At 42.0% G+C, this 22,628-nt stretch overlaps 1 protein-coding gene across 3 annotated transcripts in view; it reads left to right on the top strand.

The window, feature by feature from the left end:
• Nucleotides 1-22,628, top strand: part of LOC126427329 (histone acetyltransferase KAT2A) — a 339,982-nt gene that overhangs the window by 185,212 nt on the left and 132,142 nt on the right. For all 3 annotated transcript variants that reach the window (XM_050089640.1, XM_050089639.1, XM_050089641.1), the window contains 2 exons: nt 6,618-6,836; nt 12,820-13,012. In XM_050089640.1, the coding sequence (XP_049945597.1) occupies nt 6,618-6,836; nt 12,820-13,012 (412 nt within the window). The remainder of the gene's footprint in view (nt 1-6,617; nt 6,837-12,819; nt 13,013-22,628) is intronic.

The following is a 22,628-nucleotide window of genomic DNA, read 5'->3' as shown; positions in this document are numbered from 1 at the left end:
TCAGAATTCAAATATACCTGTCCCAAAACCATTTGATGCAACTCTCAAGAATACTCAAGAAATACACTTTGAAATTTTCCCATTTTTTATTATGCTAAACCAATCAGAGCTTTTTCAGCAAGCAACATGGCTACGTGTTAGAGTGTATGCCTGATGCATGGTGTGCATGTTCTGTGAGCATTTGTTGTTGTTGTTGTGGTCTTCAGTCCTGAGACTGGTTTGATGCAGCTCTCCATACTACTCTATCCTGTGCAAGCTTTTTCATCTCCCAGTACCTACTGCAACCTACATCCTTCTGAATCTGCTTAGTGTATTCATCTCTTGGTCTCCCTCTACGATTTTTACCCTCCACGCTGCCCTCCAATACTAAATTGGTGATCCCTTGATGCCTCAGAACATGTCCTACCAACCGATCCCTTCTTCTGGTCAAGTTGTGCCACAAACTTCTCTTCTCCCCAATCCTATTCAATACTTCCTCATTAGTTACGTGATCTACCCATCTAATCTTCAGCATTCTTCTGTAGCACCACATTTCGAAAGCTTCTATTCTCTTCTTCTCCAAACTATTTATCGTCCATGTTTCACTTCCATACATGGCTACACTCCATACGAATACTTTCAGAAATGACTTCCTGACACTTAAATCAATACTGGATGTTAACAAAGTTCTCTTCTTCAGAAACGCTTTCCTTGCCATTGCCAGCCTACATTTTATATCCTCTCTACTTCGACCATCATCAGTTATTTTGCTCCCCAAATAGCAAAACTCCTTTACTACTTTAAGTGCCTCATTTCCTAATCTAATTCCCTCAGCATCACCCGACTTAATTAGACTACATTCCATTATCCTTGTTTTGCTTTTGTTGATGTTCATCTTATATCCTCCTTTCAAGACACTGTCCATTCTATTCAACTGCTCTTCCAAGTCCTTTGCTGTCTCTGACAGAATTACAATGTCATCGGCGAACCTCAAAGTTTTTACTTCTTCTCCATGAATTTTAATACCTACTCCGAATTTTTCTTTTGTTTCCTTTACTGCTTGCTCAATATACAGATTGAACAACATCGGGGAGAGGCTACAACCCTGTCTTACTCCCTTCCCAACCACTGCTTCCCTTTCATGTCCCTCGACTCTTATAACTGCCATCTGGTTTCTGTACAAATTGTAAATAGCCTTTCTCTCCCTGTATTTTACCCCTGCCACCTTTAGAATTTGAAAGAGAGTATTCCAGTCAACATTGTCAAAAGCTTTCTCTAAGTCTACAAATGCTAGAAACGTAGGTTTGCCTTTCCTTAATCTTTCTTCTTGTGAGCATTTATATGAAGCAAAAAATACAAAATGATAGAAAGAATTTGCAATTTTTTAATTATATGGTCAGGAATTAAGAATTTTTATTTTGTGATGAAAATTGGATTTTTGTGTGCAGTTTATTAGGTTGGTGGATGAGTCTGCACAATTTTTCCATAAGTTTAATAAACACAACAGATTCTTATAATTGACACTTTAGTCATCAATAATATACTCTCCTTCAACATTTACAACAGTCTGTCAATGCTGGGGCTACTTTTTGATTCTGCGACTTTAGAAGTCGGCTAGTTTTGAGGCAAAGAACTCATCAAGCCATGTTTGGAGCCCATTTTCATCCAGAAGGGAAGTTTCTTTAAGGTTGTTTGTTAGACGGCAGAAAAGGTGAAAACCTGAGGGCGCAAGGTCAGGTGAATCGGGCGGGTGTGGAATAACTCCTGTATAGCGTTTTTTTGTCAGTCTAGTAGAATGTATAAGGGCATTGTCATGGAGTAGCACCACTGTACGCAGTCTTTCTGGTCATTGTTCTCAGATTGTGCAGGACATCTCGGTTGTTGACATTAGATGTCAGTAGTGATGGTTATACTTCGGGGAATCAATTCAGGGTACATCACACAGTCATTGTTCCACCAGATGCATAACACTATCTTTTGTGGATTCATATAGGTCTTTGTTTGGGGAGTTGCTGCTTCTTTTGTGCTAAACCATTCCTTTCTTATACCTTATGTTAACGTAAAGACACCATTTCTCATCACCAGTGATGATACAAGATGGGAAGCAAGCAGAGGTGCACTTATGGCCGTCAGCTGATTTTTGTGATTTTGGCTTAGAGCGTGCAGTATCCATACACCCAATTGTAGAACCTTCCGTCCTACATGCAAATGTTGCACAATGGTGGAATAATCACAGTTAATCACATTCACCACTTCCCATGTACACTGACTTGGATCATTGTGGATTAAAGCATTTAAACGATCTTCATGAAACCCGCAAGGTCTTCCTGAAAGTGGAGAGTCACTAATGTCAAAATGATGCTCCTCAAATTGAGAAAACCATTTCCATGCCACATTCTCTCCGATGGCATTAACCCCATGCACAGCACAAAAGGCTGGCTGCCTCAACTGCTGTTATCCCTCTATTGAACTCACACAGAAGAATACGTCAGAAAATGTTCTGAATTCCCCAATTGGCACTCTATTTTCTAGTGTCCATGGCTTCACTCACTATCTCCAAACGACAATATGTAAACTCAAATAGCAACAGTGATCTACAAATAGAAAATTACAGTCGGTAAATAAACCCATAGCAACAGGAATACCAATATGCAAATAAAAACCGCTACAAACCCGTGCACTAACTTAACATTATTAGAAATAAGAAGACATGAACTTTTCGTAAAGATGACAATTAGATGTGTCACTTAGCATGCATTTGACAAATTTTATATTTAAATGATGTAGATGATGGGAAAAAGAGTTGTTGCGATGGGGATGCGACAATGACTGAAACAAAACTCATATAATGATTACTTATCTTGTGCACTTTATGCACTCAACACTTCATGCAAATGCTCGTAGAACTTTCGCCTTTGTTTAAGAATTTGATTCCACCTGGAATCGAACCCAGCCCCTGACACAGCAAACAAGCCTTCCACCAAAAAGCCACACTGCTCAGCGAAAAATATGGGCCTTATTTTAGCATTTTAAACATGGTTCGAAAACTTCAAAGGCGATTTCTTGAGAATTTTTGAGAGTTATATTGTACTGCTTTGGGAGAGTGCTATTTGGGCTCTGTACTTCACGTACCATAAGTATGAAAAATTACAAAAATCTGACTGCCATATGGTTCCCATGTCAGTAGAGGATTTTCCCACTATCTTGTGCTGTGTTGTGTTTCTTCGGTTACACTGCTGGTCACTAAACACCACAGATTACACTGACTGACACAAAGTACAATATGCTTGGATACACAAATAGTTAGCGTTTCAGTATAATTGGAGAAAGTAGGTAGCAGTAACAGCTTCTTCATTCTTTAGGTCAGAGAGGTTGCACTGCAGGCTTCTCATTCAGTAATTACATTTGAATGTTAATTGTTCACGAGTACATCAAATTATGCACTACATAAGTGGGTGAGATATCTACCAGCACTCATCGGAATGTAGGATTGGAAGCCTGCAGGACTATGGTTTGTTGTTCAACAGTATTCCAGCCCGAATCAGTCAGGATTCCACGACTATCGTGTGCAAATGGAATTAGTATCTTCAGGAGGGATATATTCAATAGCTTGCAGGATTTCTGCAGCTGCACGTGACTAGCACCCAAGAGGAAACACGTATTGTCGTTAGGCTGTGCAGAATTATTCAGCCACATGATGTACTGACTACCAGCAAATGGGCTGAGTTGTAGCAATACAAGTGTCCACACAAGCCCGGGGACATCGTCTGGTGCATTGTGAGCTATCAGCACTACAACCAATGTTGTGGGTTGGAAGCTGCACTCTTTGTTCTTGTCTGGAGATTGTAAGTGCTCCCATAGCTCATGAGTTGTGCACAACAAACCCTGAACCTGCAAGATGACTTGATGGCTACATATGTAATTAAGATTGGTACTTATCTTGTGTTGTGTTGTGTTTGTGTGTTTTCAAGTTGTTTTTCCAGGTTCCATTTTTGATGCAACTTCTCTTTGTTAATTGTCTCTGTTTTCTCTTAATTAAGTGAAAATGCTTTTGCACTGGTAGACAGTGGGTGGTGTTTGCTGGTATGTTGATTTGTGCCCACCGAATACATTACATCAGTTCCACCAGTATTGCCCAGTAGTAGATTTTTACAGAGCAAGTTTCGCATATTTCTGACCGCTACACATATCAAGTGGCTTTTGTCTCAGAAATGCTTGAGGTCTTTGGAAAACAACCAACATCAAACAATTTTTAACAATATTATCAGACATAAGTTTTTTGCAGAATTCTATATATGTGTAAAATTTAGTGCAGATACTGATGTCTCTTTTATATAAATCAGATGATGTAATATCAGTGTTTAGATGTAGAAATATAATTTTTTAACCATGTTAACATTACATGTTATTTGACTAGTATGTAACATTTTGAGTGAGCTCAACAAAATTACATTTTCATTATAGGTTTCTCAACCTGGGGCATTTTATGTGCTATTTAATCACTTTGGCAATATAATTTTGACACTGAGATTGAGTTTTGAATATGTTATTTACTGTCCAATATAATTCTTACTTTGAATAATCCACAGTCTAGCAAGTTTTATGAAAAGTGTGAGTTTTTCCAGATTCTCATGTGCATGAGCTTTCTAGTGAGGTATAAATTCCAGAAAAGGTAAATAGTTATGGTACTATAAAATTTATGTAAATTATATGTTTCTTGAAATTTAATGTTGCTTGCACGTTTTGGTGACTTTGAAGGTTGTTTATAAGTTGTGGCTTGAGAATCATTATGCTTTGCTGATAGTTAATGCTATTTTTTTTACATAGTTTGTCATTTTAGAGATTTTGTCTTGTCGTCGAGTGTCACTAAATGAAAGAAATTAAATCATCTATAACACAAGTAAGTACATGACATCATCCTGGATAATATTGGGACTGTTATTATTCCAGTTACAAGTATTAATTTTTATCTCATAGCAGAAAAGGTAAACTGAACTTATTGATTCCAAGTCTGGAGAGTTTGGTTCATTAAGCCAGTAGTATGTGCCGTGTCTTCGAACACATTAATTTGTATGACAGTGGACATCACATTTTCAGAAGATGTAGCAAACTCATCTGCAAATGTGAGAATTTATTTCAGTATTTTTGCTTCCTGTTCCCAATTAGTGAAATCTTATGGTAATTCAGGTTTTCCCTCCAAATTCTCACTTTTTTCGCGAGAACTCAGTTAAAAATAATTGTGGAAAGGCCATCACCTTGTTGTAGACCTGTGTTTATTTGAAAGGACTGGGATATTTCTTTCATAAATTTCACTTTAGATGTTGTGTCTAAGCGCTCCACAAATTCTTCTTTTTAGTTATTGCTTTGACTTGTGTTCTCCTACACTCCTTCTCCAATCATTTCTGTTCCTGGCTTTTGTGATCCATTCTTCTTTTCTCAGGCCCGTCACCTCTGTATCCGTGTTGATACCATTCTTCCATCTTGCCCATGGTCTTTCATTTGCCCCTTTCTGCCTTTCACAGATCCTGAGAATGCTACTGCACATGCACTTTCCTCTTCTTTCCTAATTAGGTGTCCATCCCACACCAGTCTTCCTTTCTTCATCCTTCAGACTATATCAGCTTGTGAGTATATGTGTGCCAGTTCCTGCTCTTCCTTTTATTAAAAAAAAAATCTCCTCCATTCCTGTGACTGGGTGTCCCTCTTGGGACCAAATATTTTCCTTAATATCTATCTCTTGAAAACTAGCAGGTTTTGTTCATCTGTTTTCCTTAATTGTCTCAGAGCTATATGGAGCTGCCAGGAGAATTGTACTCTGGTATAGTCTGATTGTAAAACTTTTTGAAACTGCCCTAATTCACAGCAGTCCATTAACAAAAATTTGATATATTTTCCACTGCAATCTTTGCCTTAATTTCAATTTCCATTCTATTCTAACTGCTAAAAATGTTCTCCAAATATTTACACATGTCTACTCTTTTAAAAAGAATTCATCAGCTGTTAATGAGATTCATCCTTAGGTGCCTTGCTCATGACCATGTACTCAGTTTTCTCCCCATAAATTTGTAACCCTGCTTTCCCTGAAATATTTCTGTTAGAACTTGTCATGAGACGCAAGGCCTGTTTGCTACCACTTACTGGAACAACATCGTCTGCATCTGCAAGCCAGTTTGTTACGACGTATAATCCAGTTTTATTTCAGCTTGGTTTAATTTTTGATGCCCTCCTTCTGACTTTTCCAAAATTGAATTAAAAAGTATTGGAAATAAGATGTCTTCTTGTCTAAGACCAGTTCTTACTTCAAAATGCTCTGACATTTCTCTAGCGATCTTTACTCTTCAATAAGTTTCCACTGAAAACATCGGTACAAACTTTATTAACTTTTGTGGAAAGTGAAGCTCTTTCAAACCATTTTATTTGCTAATTTAGACTTTACACCAAATTTTCAGAGTATTTTACAGGTAGTTTCTCTGTTAACAGAAGCAAAGGTCTTCTTGAAATCGTCAAACATTACTACAGTCTACTCGAATTCGTACCGATCGAGCCCTTCGTCTCAGTGCGGCAGTCGACGTGCGGAACGAACTTTTTTAAGCCCCGGCGACTTCCCGCGGTCCAGCTGAGGGCCCCGTGTGTCGCAGGTTCCTGACGATGCTGGAGGACGAGATCTATGCGTCCTCGTCACCCATCTGGGACCCGGACTTCAAGCAGGCGCCTCCCCCGCACGTGCTGGCTGTGAGCGCGTCTATGGGGGCGGCCACGGCGACGGCCGGACCCGCGGCCGGCGCCGCCGCACCGGGGGCTTCCCCCGCCTCCAACTTCGCTCGCAAGCAGCTGCGCGAGAGCGGCTCTGTCGCCAGGTGGGTACGGAGTGGGAATTCTTGAAACGTCTCCCTTGTGGCTTTGCTTTAATTTTGGTTTGATTTTCGCCTGTGATGGCACATTTGTGCATAATGTTCTCAGTAGATCATTTACACGGTGGTGACAAAAGTCGTGGAATACCTCATAATATTGTGTTGGACCTCCTTTAGCCTGTCATAGTTCAGCAACTCCTTGTGGCATGAATTCGAGTTGTTAGAAGTCGGCTGCAGAAATGTGAGGGGACATTGTAAGTTGTATGCTGCCAATGTTAAATTATCGAATTTTGTGGAAACTTTTTAAGACACCAACTTACAATTTTCCATAATTATTGAATGCACCTTTCTAAATACACCGAACTAGAATCATACTAAAATTGTATTGTGGGGCGTGTCATCTTTTTTTTTATAAGCACTCAATTTTTTGGCAGAATTTTGTAAATAGATGAACATAAAAATGAAACAATTGGGGATATTTTTATTATTCTAGTTCCATGTGTGTTGAATCTCACACTTGGCATGCTGTGAAAATTTCATGTCTCTAGCATCAGCACTTTTTTAGAAAACGGGGTCATTTATTGCATAAAATGTAGTTCAGAGATGTTGAGGTTTAAAACTTTTTTATTACAAATTCTACATCTACATCGTTACTCTGCAATTCACACTTAAGTGCCTGGCAGAGGGTTCATCGAACCATTTTCATACTACTTCTCTACCATTCCACTCTCGAATGGTGTATGGGAAAAAGGAACACCTAAATCTTTCTGTTCGAGCTCTGATTTCTCTTATTTTATTATGATGATCATTTCTCCCTATGTAGGTGGGTGTCAACTAAATATTTTCACATTTGGAAGAAAAAGTTGGTGATTGAAATTTCGTAAATAGATCTCACTGCAAAGAAGACCGTCTTTGTTTCAGTGACTGCCACCCCAACTCGCGTATCGTATCAGTGACACTCTCACCCCTATTTCGCGATAACACGAAACGAGCTGCCCTTCTTTGCACTTTTTCGATGTCCTCCGTCAATCCTACCTGGTAAGGATACCGCACCGTGCAGCAATATTCCAGCAGAGGCCGGACAAGTGTAATGTAGTCTGTCACTGTAGTGGGTTTGTCGCATCTTCTAAGTGTTCTGCCAACAAAGCGCAGTCTTTGTTTTGGCTTTCCCACAATATTATCTATGTGGTCTTTCCAGTTTAAGTTGCTAGTATTTAGTCAAATTGATAGCCCTTATATTTGAGCGATTTATTGTATACCCAAAATTTACTGGATTTCTTTTAGTGCCCATGTGTATGACCTTGCACTTTTCTTTGTTTAGTGTCAATTGCCACTTTTCACACCATACAGAAATTCTCTCTAGATTATTTTGTAATTGATCGACTGATGATTTTACTAGACGGTAAATTACAGCGTCATCTGCAAACAATCTAAGGGAGCTGTTCAGATTATCACCTAGATCATTTATGTAAATCAGGAACAGCAGATGGCCTATGACACTACCTTGTGGAACGCCAGATATCGCTTCTGTTCTACACGATGGTTTACCGTCTGTTGCTACGAACTGTGACCTCTCTGAGAGGAAATCACGAATCCAGTCACACATCTGAGATGATACTCCATATGCACATAATTTGATTAATAGTCGCTTGTGAGGAACGGTATCAAAAGCCTTCTGGTAACCTAGGAATATGGAATCGATCTGAGATCCCTTGTCGACAGCACTCATTACTTCACGGGAATAAAGAGCTAGCTATGTTGCACAAGAATGATATTTTTTGAATCCGTGTTGGTTATGTATCAATAAGCCATTTTCTTCCAGGTGATTCATAATGTTTGAGTGCAGTATATGCTCCAAAATCCTACTGCAAATTGAGGTCAGTGATATGGGTCTGTAACACAATGGGTTACTCCTATTTCCCTTCTTGAACACTGGTGTGCTACTTTCCAGTCTTTAGGAAGAGACCTTTCGTCAAGTGAGCAGTTGTATATGATTGCTAAGAAAGGCGCTATTGTGTCTGCACATTCTGAAAGGAATTCTTATACAGACTTACATTTCTGTGTCTTTTATGCACTTGAATTGCACTGGCCCATAGTGTGTGTTCTCTTCAGTGTCACAAGAGTCCAGTGCTTGCCTCCTCCTTTTCTTTCTTGCTTCTTTTGTCATTTGCTGAGCAGCTAACTCTTTTTCATGTACACAAAGCTCATCCAGCTCCCACAGTCCTTTAGCTGTGTTCTCTCCAAATCTTACCCCTAACTTCTCCAGAACCTTAAGTCTTTCATAGTTACCACCATTAAAAGTCATTACAGCATCAGACACTGCTAACTTTAGAGTCATAAGGCCAACAAATACATTTTTAGGCTCACGGCACCACACAACATTATTGAAGGACTCATTCACATTCTGGGTCTTCCCATGTAAACACTTCTTTAGTAGCTCAGGATTTGCCAACTCTCTGTAAATAGGTTTGATTGCCTCCATTACTGCCAAAGGAAGAGAATGCGTACGTGTAAATTCAAGTGTTTGGTGGAGGTGGACACAAAGCATGACATGGCTTTTCATCGGTGTTTTCAAGTACTTCAGAAGAAAATGCAAATCTCACATATCTGTTACCCACAAATTTGCGTTTCTTGAAGTTACTTTTATACTTAGTTATTTTATTTGCGCATAAAAAGCAATAGAAGTTAGCTCACTACAAAAATAACTTATAATCACTCTACTTTCAATGAAAACTAGTATCAGCAACAAAGGACTGATTTGTTTATTCATAATGCCAACTTATGAGATGTAGTAGGCATGAAACAAGGAAATTCAGAGCCTTCTAGACTGTATAGCTCCCAAGATGTGACTGCTCAACTGTGGCAGTATACACGTAGCCGCGAAATTTGACAGTCACACATCAACATTCAAAATATTATTTGAAGGTCTCACAGTTGTCTGATTTTAATGTATTATGTACCAAAATATTCAGGAAAGTCCAAAGTAGAAAACAGAAAATGTCAAATTTCAACTAATTTCACTTACAATGTCCCATTAAGACTCTCTATAGCCATCCATAATTGTGGAAGTGTTACCAGTGCAGAATTTTGTGCACAAATTCACCTCTTGATTATATTCCATAAGTGTTTGATGGAATTCGTGGTGGGTGACCTGAGGGGCCAGATCATTTGCTCAAACTGTTCAGGATGCTCTTCAAACCAGCCACGATCCATTGTGGCCCAGTGTCAGGGTGCATTGTCATCCGTAAAAATTCTATTGTTGTTTTGGAACATGAAATCCATGAATGCCTGCAAATGGTCTCCAAGTAGCCGATCATAACCATTTACAGCCAGTGATTGGTTTGAAGTCCAGGAGTTCTGTGGAGCACCCCATTCTGCTCTCTCACAATTTCTAATGATTACTGAGGTCGCTGATATGGAGTACCTGGCAGTAGGTGGCAGCACAATGCACCTTATATGAAAAACATATATTTTTTGGGATGTCCGGGTACTTTTGATCACATAGTGTATGAGTGTTCTATTGCAGCTTATGGTAAATTATATGAAATTATTAATTAGTGAGTTAATTAAGTGTATTGTATGTCATTTTGTACAGAAAAATAAAAGTAACAAAAGTAAGTAGTTAAGAATGAGAATCTAACAGTGGTTAGGGCAAAATCTGGAGTGAAAATTGTTAGTGACCCAGAACTTTTAAGTTTAATTGTTTTGGAAAATAATCAGTTTTAGATCTTTCAAAATGTCAGAATGCTTAGCTCTCATTTGATGTTAGCCACCTTTCTCAAATATACTGGTTAACTCTCTCGCGTCCGTCGGGCGTCGTAATTTAATATATTATTATTATTATTTTTTGATTGTTGCCGACTTACGTGGTGGGCCTTAATAAAAATGATATTTAAGTTGAACAATGTAATAAACTTTTCATATTACTTTCCTCGGCTAGTCAGTTAACTTTAAAGCAAGAAATCTTTAGTTATTAATTAAAATTGCGGCCCACACACGCGCGAGAGTATTTTTCTTACCTCCGTTGACCATTGTATTGTAGTCGGAGTCCTGGCTCTGGCTCTCAGCTATGGTACTGAAAATAAGAATCTTAAAGCTAAGTATTTCTGCAGCTTCGTGTGGCTGTGGAGAAAAATTAATATTATGCTAATAGCGGGCGAGTTTTTCAGCTTCCGTTAAATTTTCATAAGTTAATATCGCCACGTAATGGCGTCGTTGGCTGCATCGGCCGCTGCGATTGTTGAGCTGTAAATTACTTGAATGCAGGTTAATTCAAGGAAGGCGGACGTGAAATCGGGATCACCTCTCACAAATTAAAAGTGCACAATAATATTAAATCATTATATTATATGTTTAACTCATACAAATATGCTTACATTTGTCAGCACACGCAAGATGTCCCTCTAGATACATTCAAGACAAAAGAAGAAGTGAAGTCGACTAAAAAATTAACAAAAGAGCGTATCTTGTCGTCTCTTTAGATCATTCTGTCATAAATTATTTCTTTGCAATCTAAACCTACACAGAGAAATTATTATTTTACGGCTACATGATAAAAAATTTGGCACTGGGGATGCTATAACTCGTGGGATTCTGCATGTTGCAAAGTGTAATACTGACATCAGCTAATTATATTTTGACATTATGAGTCCCTAATTAAAATTGATAACACAATTGTAAACAGAACAACCAAAATGATAACCTGAACAATAAATTCTAATGAAATTGTCTAAATAAGATCTTGAGATTTTTGTGTAGTGTTACATGTCAGTAGTAAGCCTATTGAAAAAAGATAAAAGTTTGGGAAAAAAATCTGGTTATTTGTGGGAATAGAAACAACAGCTGGAAAGAATCAACCATGTTATGTTACAATCGCCTCCCCCCTCCTCCCCAATCCTACTCTCTCTCTCTCTCTCTCTCTCTCTCTCTCTCTCTCTCTCTCTCTCTCTCTCTCTCTTAAATATTTAACATTAAGTGTGTGAGCAACAAAAGTTTAGGAAAGGTGTGAAATTATGCTTAAAGTTTGTCAGAAACAAACACCAGGGGCTAAGAAACAGTCAAAACAAAGGTGGCATTCCGGTTCTCCAAATGTCAAGAAGTTCAGGGGAATGCTGTCAGCGGGGAAGGTGATGGCCGTGGTATTTTGGGATAGAAGAGGTATTCTGCTGATTGACTACCTGGAAAGAGGTAAAACAGTTGACGTGTCAAGGTATTGTGAGACACTAACACGGCTACACTGGGCTATACAGAACAGGTGGTGGGGTCAGCTGACAAATGGAGTTTGTTTGCTCTCTTGTCGCCAGCACCACGACAGATCTCATCATCAGATTCAGGCGGGAAATCATTGACCGTGCTCCATACAGTCCTGATTTGACTCTCAGTTTGTTTCCCAACTCGAAACAACACTTAGGGGGGATGAAATTCTCAAGCGATGAAGAGCTGAAGGCAGCTGCCCATTCCTTCCTGCACAAGTCACCGGGAAAGTGGTACGATACGGGTATGAAAAAGCTTCCGGAGTGTCTCCAAAAATGCATAAATTATGATGGAGACCATGTTGAAAAATAGCTAAAAGTCCAAGCTTTCAGAATATGTAATTTATTTTGCAATAAAATGATGTTTCTGTGTCAAAAAGCATCGGAGACTGTAATTTATGGACAACCCTTATATGTGCGTCAAGTTTGGTTGGAATTGGTTCAGTGGTTAAGGAGGAGATGCGGAACGCGCGCGCGTGCACACACACACACACACACACACACACACACACACACAGAGACACACACACACACACACATTTTATGTGTATGGATTTTAACTTACAGATTCACCTGAAGATGGGGCGGGGTCACTGAAACACGTAGTGCAAGGAATTCAGCCAATAATACTTTTTTTACAACTGTAGCATATGATTTCATCACGAACATTAATATAGCAGTTTCAGATGTCCCATCAGCAAAAGCAAACGGGGTAAACTCCATTCCGTTTTTGACAGCACTGAGAAGCGTGTGGCCCAGGACGAAGCCTCAGGGACTCCGAGTGCGAGCGGCGGGGGTAAGCGGCGCAAAACTGCGGCGTCGGCGCTGGCGGCCGCGATGGGGCAGGAGGCGGGGGGAGACCTGCCGGAGGAGACGGTGGCAGACATCATCGCCCAGATCGACCACCCCGGGCACTCCGCAGGACCCGACGTGAGTACTGTGTGGTGTGTGGTGTGTAGAGTGGTGGGCCGTGTCGCACACGCGCGGCACAAATGTTTGCTCGTATGTTGCGATCTACTGCTTTTTTGTGACATGTGAAATGAGATTTTTAAAGATTACGAGGAGACACAAGACTGGTGCAGTGTTACGTGGCTTTATGCGTAATTACAGACTTACTATTTTATCAGCTGATTTGTTTTCACCACGTAACGCCCGCTGTTACATCCTTCTTCTTAGCTGAGTGATGTATCACTTTTCGTTCTGACGCTGTAATTCTTCCTTTCCTATATCTTTACTACTTTTTATCTACACTCCTGGAAAATGAAATAAGAACACCGTGAATTCATTGTCCCAGGAAGGGGAAACTTTATTGACACATTCCTGGGGTCAGATACATCACATGATCACACTGACAGAACCACAGGCAAATAGACACAGGCAACAGAGCATGCACAATGTCGGCACTAGTACAGTGTATATCCACCTTTCGCAGCAATGCAGGCTGCTATTCTCCCATGGAGACGATCGTAGAGATGCTGGATGTAGTCCTGTGGAACGGCTTGCCATGCCATTTCCACCTGGCGCCTCAGTTGGACCAGCGTTCGTGCTGGACGTGCAGACCGCGTGAGACGACGCTTCATCCAGTCCCAAACATGCTCAATGGGGGACAGATCCGGAGATCTTGCTGGCCAGGGTAGTTGACTTACACCTTCTAGAGCACGTTGGGTGGCACGGGATACATGCGGACGTGCATTGTCCTGTTGGAACAGCAAGTTCCCTTGCCGGTCTAGGAATGGTAGAACGATGGGTTCGATGACGGTTTGGATGTACCGTGCACTATTCAGTGTCCCCTCGACGATCACCAGTGGTGTACGGCCAGTGTAGGAGATCGCTCCCCACACCATGATGCCGGGTGTTGGCCCTGTGTGCCTCGGTCATATGCAGTCCTGATTGTGGCGCTCACCTGCACGGCGCCAAACACGCATACGACCATCATTGGCACCAAGGCAGAAGCGACTCTCATCGCTGAAGACGACACGTCTCCATTCCTCCCTCCATTCACGCCTGTCGCGACACCACTGGAGGCGGGCTGCACGATGTTGGGGCGTGAGCGGAAGACGGCCTAACGGTGTGCGGGACCGTAGCCCAGCTTCATGGAGACGGTTGCGAATGGTCCTCGCCGATACCCCAGGAGCAACAGTGTCCCTAATTTGCTGGGAAGTGGCGGTGCGGTCCCCTACGGCACTGCGTAGGATCCTACGGTCTTGGCGTGCATCCGTGCGTCGCTGCGGTCCGGTCCCAGGTCGACGGGCACGTGCACCTTCCGCCGACCACTGGCGACAACATCGATGTACTGTGGAGACCTCACGCCCCACGTGTTGAGCAATTCGGCGGTACGTCCACCCGGCCTCCCGCATGCCCACTATACGCCCTCGCTCAAAGTCCGTCAACTGCACATACGGTTCACGTCCACGCTGTCGCGGCATGCTACCAGTGTTAAAGACTGCGATGGAGCTCCGTATGCCACGGCAAACTGGCTGACACTGACGGCGGCGGTGCACAAATGCTGCGCAGCTAGCGCCATTCGACGGCCAACACCGCGGTTCCTGGTGTGTCCGCTGTGCCGTGCGTGTGATCATTGCTTGTACAGCCCTCTTGCAGTGTCCGGAGCAAGTATGGTGGGTCTGACACACCGGTGTCAATGAGTTCTTTTTTCCATTTCCAGGAGTGTATATAAATGATGAACTATTGGTTTTGCCGTTTAACAACTTTTTAATAACTGCGGAAGTATTACAGGCGTCGGTTCCCACCTAATGTGTCACCCGCCTATACGTTTTACACGAACCTTTCGAGACTCGATCGATCTGTTTACAGAGAGAAAGCAGAATATCTCTTCCTTTGACGCTGTCCGACGACGACCTAGGAAGCTCGACGCCCTCGCGGCCCGGGCTCTTCCGTGGCTCGCGGTAGTTTGCAGCATTCGTTTTATTCCTCGCCCACTTGCCGCTACGTCGAACTTTCGTGGTGATCGTCGGGCGACGTCTTCCGCGTTATCTGCAACATAAATAAAACTTTCTTCCCACAGTATTTCTGAAAACCAAAAACAAACTTAAAGAACATAATAATAATAACTGTTCTTACAATTATTTGTATAAGTCTTGGTCGATTTAATGAGGGGTGGGACAGGTCTAAGCCTTGTGACACCACACTGGCCATCCTTACCTCCAGGAACTAAAATCCTTATTACTGCTAATACAAACAGCTAAAACTAGAATATACAGGGTTATACCCAATAGTTCAAAAAATACTTTAAAATTACTGTGCATTACCGAGATCTTGTTCTCCACTGTCACCTTTAAAGTACTCTTCTTAGGAGCAAACCAGTGAAACCCTGATTCTGTAAAGAATTGAACTTCCATGTATAAAACAGCTTCAAACGTATAATTACTTTACACACGAGTTAATAATGCATTAAATCTTTAAGTGTGTAAGCGAGAAAAAGTGCAGGAACTGTGTGAAATTAAGCTTGAAGTTTGTCGGAAGTTGCTTGAAATTATGCTTAAAGGTTGCTGGAAGTTGGTGAGTGCTCTCATTATGAAACACTGGGTGAATATAGTCTGGGTAATGTGCACTCAATTTTAAACAAAGGCTAGTTTTTCATGCATCTAACATCATATCTCTTGAACTGTGTGTCATACATTTGGTCTATGCAGATACTGTCCATGAAATGTGTTGCCTTTAATTTATTATTTCTTTACTACCAACTATATTCACAGCATATTTTGCAGACAGTATCCACATATACCATTGAATGTACCTTCAAAATTATATCATTGTCCGACATATAGTTCAGGGCACATGATGTGATACACATAGAAGCTATTTAAAATGGAGTACAATTATCCAGACTATATTCACCCATTGTTTCATAATGAGAGCATTTAGTGATTTCCAACAAACTCTAAGCATAATTTCAAACATTATATAAAATTTTTCTCACTTTCATGCATAATGTCAATTTTTAACCCATTAACTAATTTGTAAATAAATCGACATGTGAAGCTGTTTCAGACACGGGAGTTTAAATCTTTAAAGAACTGCGTGTTTATAGATCTACTGTAACTTGTTCCAAGCTGTTGCACAGCTCTCAGATGGTCTGTCTATGACCCTGCAGAATTGTATCCCTAAGTTTCTGAACATTTCCTATTGAGATGCCTGCTCACAGCCGACCAGATTGGTCATCGACAGTAGTCAAAATTGACCCATTTTTCAAATACGTGTAGCAGATGTAATCACATGTGCGACCAAAAGTAATGCCTTCAAAAGCTTGCTTCAACATTTGGTGTGTTGCTGCAGTGATATCCCAAAGTTGAAAATAAAACTTTTTCACCAATATTTCATGTGAGCCATGCGAAACCACAAACTCACAGGAAGATGACAGTAGAAACGTGCTCACTGGCAGCCATCTGGAATGAATTATTCACTCTGCAGTGGAGTGTGCACTGATATGAAATTTCCTGACAGATTAAAATTGTGCACCAGACTCAGACCAAGGGAATTTCCATTTTTTAATCTTCCAGGAGGGTAATACCAGCACACACTTCACTCCAGAGTGCATTCTGGAAACATCCCCCAGGCTGTGGCTAAGCCATGTCCCACAATATCCTTTCTTTCAGGAGAGCAAGTCTTGCAAGTTTCACACAAGAGCCTCTGTGAAATTTGGAAGGTGGGAGACGAGGTACTGGCGGAAGTAAAGCTGTGAGGACGGGGTGTGAGTTGTGCTCGGGTAGCCCAGATGGTAGAGCACTTTCCTGCGAAACGCAAAGATGCCAAGTTCGAGTCTCGGTCCAGCACACAGTTTTAATCTGCCAGGAAGTTTCATATCAGCGCACACTCCACTGCAGAGTGAAAATTTCATTTTGGAAACATCCCCCAGGCTGTGCCTAAGCCATGTCTCCGCAGTATCCTTTCTTTCAGGTGTGCTAGTTCTGCAAGGTTCGCAGGAGAGCTTCTGTAAAGTTTGGAAGGTAGGAGACGAGGTACTGGCAGAAGTAAAGCTGTGAGTACCGGGTGTGAGTCGTGCTTCGGTAGCTCAGTTGGTAGAGCACTTGCCCGCGAAAGGCAAAGGTCCCGAGTTCGAGTCTCGGTCGGGCACACAGTTTTAATCTGCCAGGAAGTTTCATATCAGCGTACACTCCGCTGCAGAGTGAAAATCTCATTCCGGAAACATCCCCCAGGCTGTGGCTAAGCCATGTCTCTGCAATATCCTTTCTTTCAGGAGTGCTAGTTCTGCAAGGTTCGCAGGAGAGCTTCTGTAAAGTTTGGAAGGTAGGAGACGAGGTACTGGCGGAAGAAAAGGAATGAGGACAGGGCGTGAGCCGTGCTCGGGTAGCTTGGGCAGTAGAGCAGCTGCCTAAGGCCCCATATTTTGAATCCTGGTGTGGCATGCAGATTTAATCTGCTAGGAAGTTTCAACATCCAACCAAACTATTCGACTCACAGCCACTTGCCACTGGTTCAATATGGATGAGTGGGGTGTACTCAAAACCATTTGTTGTATGTTTCTTCTTCAGGGGGCAGATCAGATCCTACGGTAAAAGATGCCTACCATCTTTCCTCCACAAACAGTGAACATATAAGATCCTAAAGCTAGGACTAGAGTTTTGTGCTCTGAAATAGGAAATGTTTCCTCATGGAGGTAAGTATTTACCAGCCATTCTCTCTCCTTGAATTATTAACACTTCTCTCCGTTGAATTTTCCTATCAACAAGATTTTTGTCATTTGCAGTTGCTGTCTAGAATTACTTAATTTCATTTTGCTGCTCCACAATCCCCTTCAGGAAGTACTTCCATTACATTTGTTGGCAAAATGCAATTGTGCTCCTATCATTCTGTACATTGTTAGTTAGGTAGTGATCAGAAAGAGATATTTATTTGTGTGTGTTTCATTATACAATGCTGTGTAAAACTTAAGGACAAAATAGATAAAGTAACATAACACATTAACTAGTCATTGGAACTGAGTGGAAGTTTGGGAACATGTTGCCAGAGGTCTCTCTGTCACGTACAGAAAGTTAGACATCACACGGCGTAAAGGCAGTATGACTGTAGTGGCAAATGTGAGGTAGTTGAAGGAACGGCAGAAGATTGTGTGTCAATCAGCAAGCAGTTATGGCACACTGTGTCCCAGAAACAACACTTTGATGACTTCACGTTGGGTAGACTCACACTAAATGGGAGAAGGACGAAGTGTGATGAGTGTAGCTGAGGAGTTTTGTACCAGTCACACCACTGTTCCATGTGCGCGAGAAGTGTCCCTAACCACAGGCTTGGCTGCCCGAAAGGAGCAGAGGTGGTCGATCACGAACAACTACAGCAGCAGACGACTGCTACATTATGCAACAGGCAAGAAGTGACCCATGTCTAACAACTGTGCAATTGCAACTATATTTAACAGGACTGCAAGGCACGCAGTCTCGTGCTCCATAGTGGGGTGCATGGAGGTTGTATCTTTCCCCGACAGGCAGTATGTTGTGTTCCCTCGACCCACCCTCATCGGTGACATTGTCTGTGATACAGAATGAGATGTTTCGCTCTGCAGCAGAGTGTGTGCTGATATGAAACTTCCTGGCAGATTAAAACTGTGTGCCGGACCATGACTCAAACTCGGGACCTGTGCCTTTCGTGGACAAGTGCTCTACCAACTGAGCAACCCAAGCATGACTCATGACCCGCCCTCACAGCTTCATTTTTGCCAGTACCTTGTCTCCTACCTTTCAGACTTCAGGTACTGGCAGAATTGAAGCTGTGAGGGCGGGTCATGAGTCATGCTTGGGTTGCTCAGTTGGTAGAGCACTTGTCCACGAAAGGCACAGGTCCCGAGTTTGAGTCATGGTCCGGCACACAGTTTTAATCTGCCAGGAAGTTTCATATCAGCGCACACTCCGCTGCAGAGTGAAAATCTCATTCTGGAAACATCCCCCAGGCTGTGGCTAAGCCATGTCTCCGCAGTATCCTTTCTTCCAGGAGTGCTAGTTCTGCAAGGTTCGCAGAAGAGCTTCTGCAAAGTTCGGAAGGTAGGAGACGCGGTACTGGCAGAAATGAAGCTGTGAGGGCAGGTTGTGAGTCGCACTCAAGTCTCTTAGTCAGCAGAGCACTTGCCCAGGAAAGGCAAAGGTCCCAATTTCGAGTCTCGGTTTGGCACACAGTTTTAATCTGCCAGGAAGCTTCACGGCCCGTGATGCTGCCGAGAGCATGGGGACTGGACCAGCGAGGACTGGGTTCACATTCTCTTTGTGGATGTGAGCAGATTTAGTCTGAGTAGTGATTCTAGATGTACCCTCTTATGGCAAGAGGTGGGAGCACATAATACACCTGTGAACATAGCCGCGCATGATCGTTTTGGTGGTCCAGGTGTTGTCTGGGAAGGCATAATGTTGTGCTGACCTCCAGATCTTCGAACACGGTACACTCACCAGTCGAGATTGTTGTGACACAGCTCGCCTTCCGCACAGGCGTCTTTTCGAGGGGGCGTTCGGCCCCGATTTAATTTTTATCGACGGTAGTGCACGATCGCAATGGACAGTGTACGTGGAGGACCCCTTGGAACGAGAGGATATTCAACAAATGGACTGGCCTGCGCAATCCCCCAACTTAAATCCCATCAGGCAGACATGTGATGCTTTGGGGAGTCGTACTGCGGCACGTCCACCTGCGCCGGCGACCACCCGGCTGATGTCAGTTGTGCTAGTGGAGGAATGCAATGCCTACCACAAGAATTCCTTACCGAGCTTGTGACAGACATGGAGTCCATTGCAGAGCATGTATTGCCATCTGTGGTGATCACGCACCCTGTTAAGAACCGTGTGCCCCCTTTCAACGTGTCACGAATCACAATGGCTTGACTGTAATGATCGTCTTTCAATAAAATTGTCATTTCTGTTTGTCTCATTGCATATTTCTTTCTCTTACCTTCTGTATTATACTGTAGTAGTTCATTCTATATGCAGACCGAGTATCATCGAGCTGTGTTACTTGGCAGTGACACATTGTGAAATAGTTACTTTAGTCTGTAAGTTTTGCACACCATTGTACGAGGGTGATTTGCAAAGTTCTTGGAACCGAATAGAAAAAAAGTACTTCCATCATTGAAACTTTTTTATTTTTCAATGTAGTCTCCTCGTAGGTTAATGCACTTGGTCCAACAATGTTCCAGTGCCTTGATCCCAATGGAAAAAAAGTACTTCCATCACTAAAACTTTTTTTATTTTTCCATGTAGTCCCCTTGTAGATTAATGCACTTGGTCCAACAATATTCCAGTGCCCTCATCCCGTCTCTAAAATGAGTTTCCTCCAGGCCAGCAATATAGTTGTCAGCTCTGGATATCGATTCTTCGTTTGAAGTGAATGTTTTTTCACCAAGAAAAATTTTCAGTTTTGGGAAGAGACTGAAGTCTAACAGAGCTGTATCAGGTGAATAAGGCAGGTGTGGCAACAGTCCATACCTCAGTTCGTGTAATTTTGCCTTGGCAACAGCACGTGTGTGAAGGCGCCCATTGTCTTCATGGAAGATGACTTTCATCCTTGCTGAACCTGGCCTTCTTTCGCATATCTTTTGTTGCAAATTGTCCAGGAGTTTAGCATAATATTCTCCAGTAATTGTATGCCCAGTGGGGAGATAATCTACAAACAGAATCCCCTTCACATCCCAGAACACTGATGTCATGACCTTTCCCACCAAAGCAATTGTCTTTGCCCATTGTCTTCATGGAAGATGACTTTCATCCTTGCTGAACCTGGCCTTCTTTCGCATATCTTTTGTTGCAAATTATCCAGGAGTTTAGCATAATATTCTCCAGTAACTGTATGCCCAGTGGGGAGATAATCTACAAACAGAATCCCCTTCACATCCCAGAACACTGATGTCATGACCTTTCCCACCAAAGCAATTGTCTTTGCCCATTGTCTTCATGGAAGATGACTTTCATCCTTGCTGAACCTGGCCTTCTTTCGCATATCTTTTGTTGCAAATTGTCCAGGAGTTTAGCATAATATTCTCCAGTAATTGTATGCCCAGTGGGGAGATAATCTACAAACAGAATCCCCTTCACATCCCAGAACACTGATGTCATGACCTTTCTCACCAAAGCAATTGTCTTTGCTTTCTTTGGTGGCGGAGAATGAGCATGTTTCCGCTACTCTGACTGTTGTTTTGTCTCTGGGGTATACTACTGCACCCAAGTTTCATCTGTGGTCACAAACCTTCACAAAAAATCTTGCTTGTTTCCCCTAAAATGGGCCAAACATTGTTCTGATATGTCCATTCTCGTGCGTTTTTGATCCAGCGCCAAGAGTCGTGGCACCCATCTTACAGATAATATTTTCATTTACAATTCTTCAGTTAAAATGTGATATACCCTTTCAGATGACACGTGGCAAGTAGGAGCAACTTCATGCACTTTCAATTGGCTATCCTCCGTGACCATTTTGTGCACTTTTGCAATGATTTCTGGAGTAGTGACTCAACTTGGTCGACCACTGCGTGGATCCTCATCTAAGCTCTTCTGACCAAATTTAAATTCATTTGTCCACTTGGCAACAGTTGAATATGAAGGAGCAGAGTTCCCCAGTGTATTCTGGAAATCGGCACGAATGTCCTTGGCTTTTATATCTTTCTTTACGAAGTACTTAACCACTGCTCAAATCTTGATTTTATTTTATACAACCCCCCCCCATGTTCGCAAATCACTATGCAGGAACAACAACAGAGCCACATCATTCCCACAGCTCTCTTCCAAGAGCACTGATGTGGCACGTGTTTACAGGCAACAGTCCAATGAATATCACATGGACAACTCGTTGTGCTAGTGCTGACCTCTCATGGTGAATCCGAAAACTTTTCAAACCACCCTCGTATTACATGGTATTTCTGACGTGATATAATGACGTATGTTTGTTTCTGATCATCTTTGTCTGCCTCACGGTGGGTGGCAGCGGGTGTTTCTGATGGCAATATTTTCTCTATTCCTTGTTCCACTCATCAGTGGTGTATGGGGACGACAATTGTTGGTAAAGGTCTGTATTAGCTGTAATTTCACAGATTGTTATGATTATTCTGTAAGATGTACATAGGAGGAAGTAATGCAAGGCGTGATCAGTAAGATTTATTCATCATCTTTGTCCTCTTCAAAGCAATTCCCCTCAGATATAATACAGTTGTGCTAGTGCTTTTTTTCAGGTTTCAAAAAACTTCTGCAACTGAATTTATGGTACAATATTCTTCTCCTTCAGCGATTCTGTTTTTATCTCATCAGTGGCAGCAAAACAACATCCTTTCATGATTATGTTCAGCTTTGGAAATAGAACATCATCAGTGGGAGACATGTCGGGTAAATCCGGTGGCTGAGGCAACACAACGGTTTTGTTTCTTATCAAAATATAATGGAGAGGCATTGAGGTGTGAGTGGGGGCATTACTGTGATGCAGTTTCTGCGATTGGTTGTGCCACAACTCTTGTCATTTTCTTCAGATTGCTCATGCAAATGGCAAATAACTTCCAATTAGTATTCCTTATTGACAGTACAACTGTAAGGCAGGAACTCATGAT

This window comes from Schistocerca serialis, chromosome 11 (assembly GCF_023864345.2).
Source record: "Schistocerca serialis cubense isolate TAMUIC-IGC-003099 chromosome 11, iqSchSeri2.2, whole genome shotgun sequence".
NCBI lineage: Eukaryota > Metazoa > Arthropoda > Insecta > Orthoptera > Acrididae > Schistocerca > Schistocerca serialis.
The sequence above is the reverse complement of the archived record's forward strand: the minus strand, read 5'-3'. Positions and strand labels throughout refer to the sequence as shown.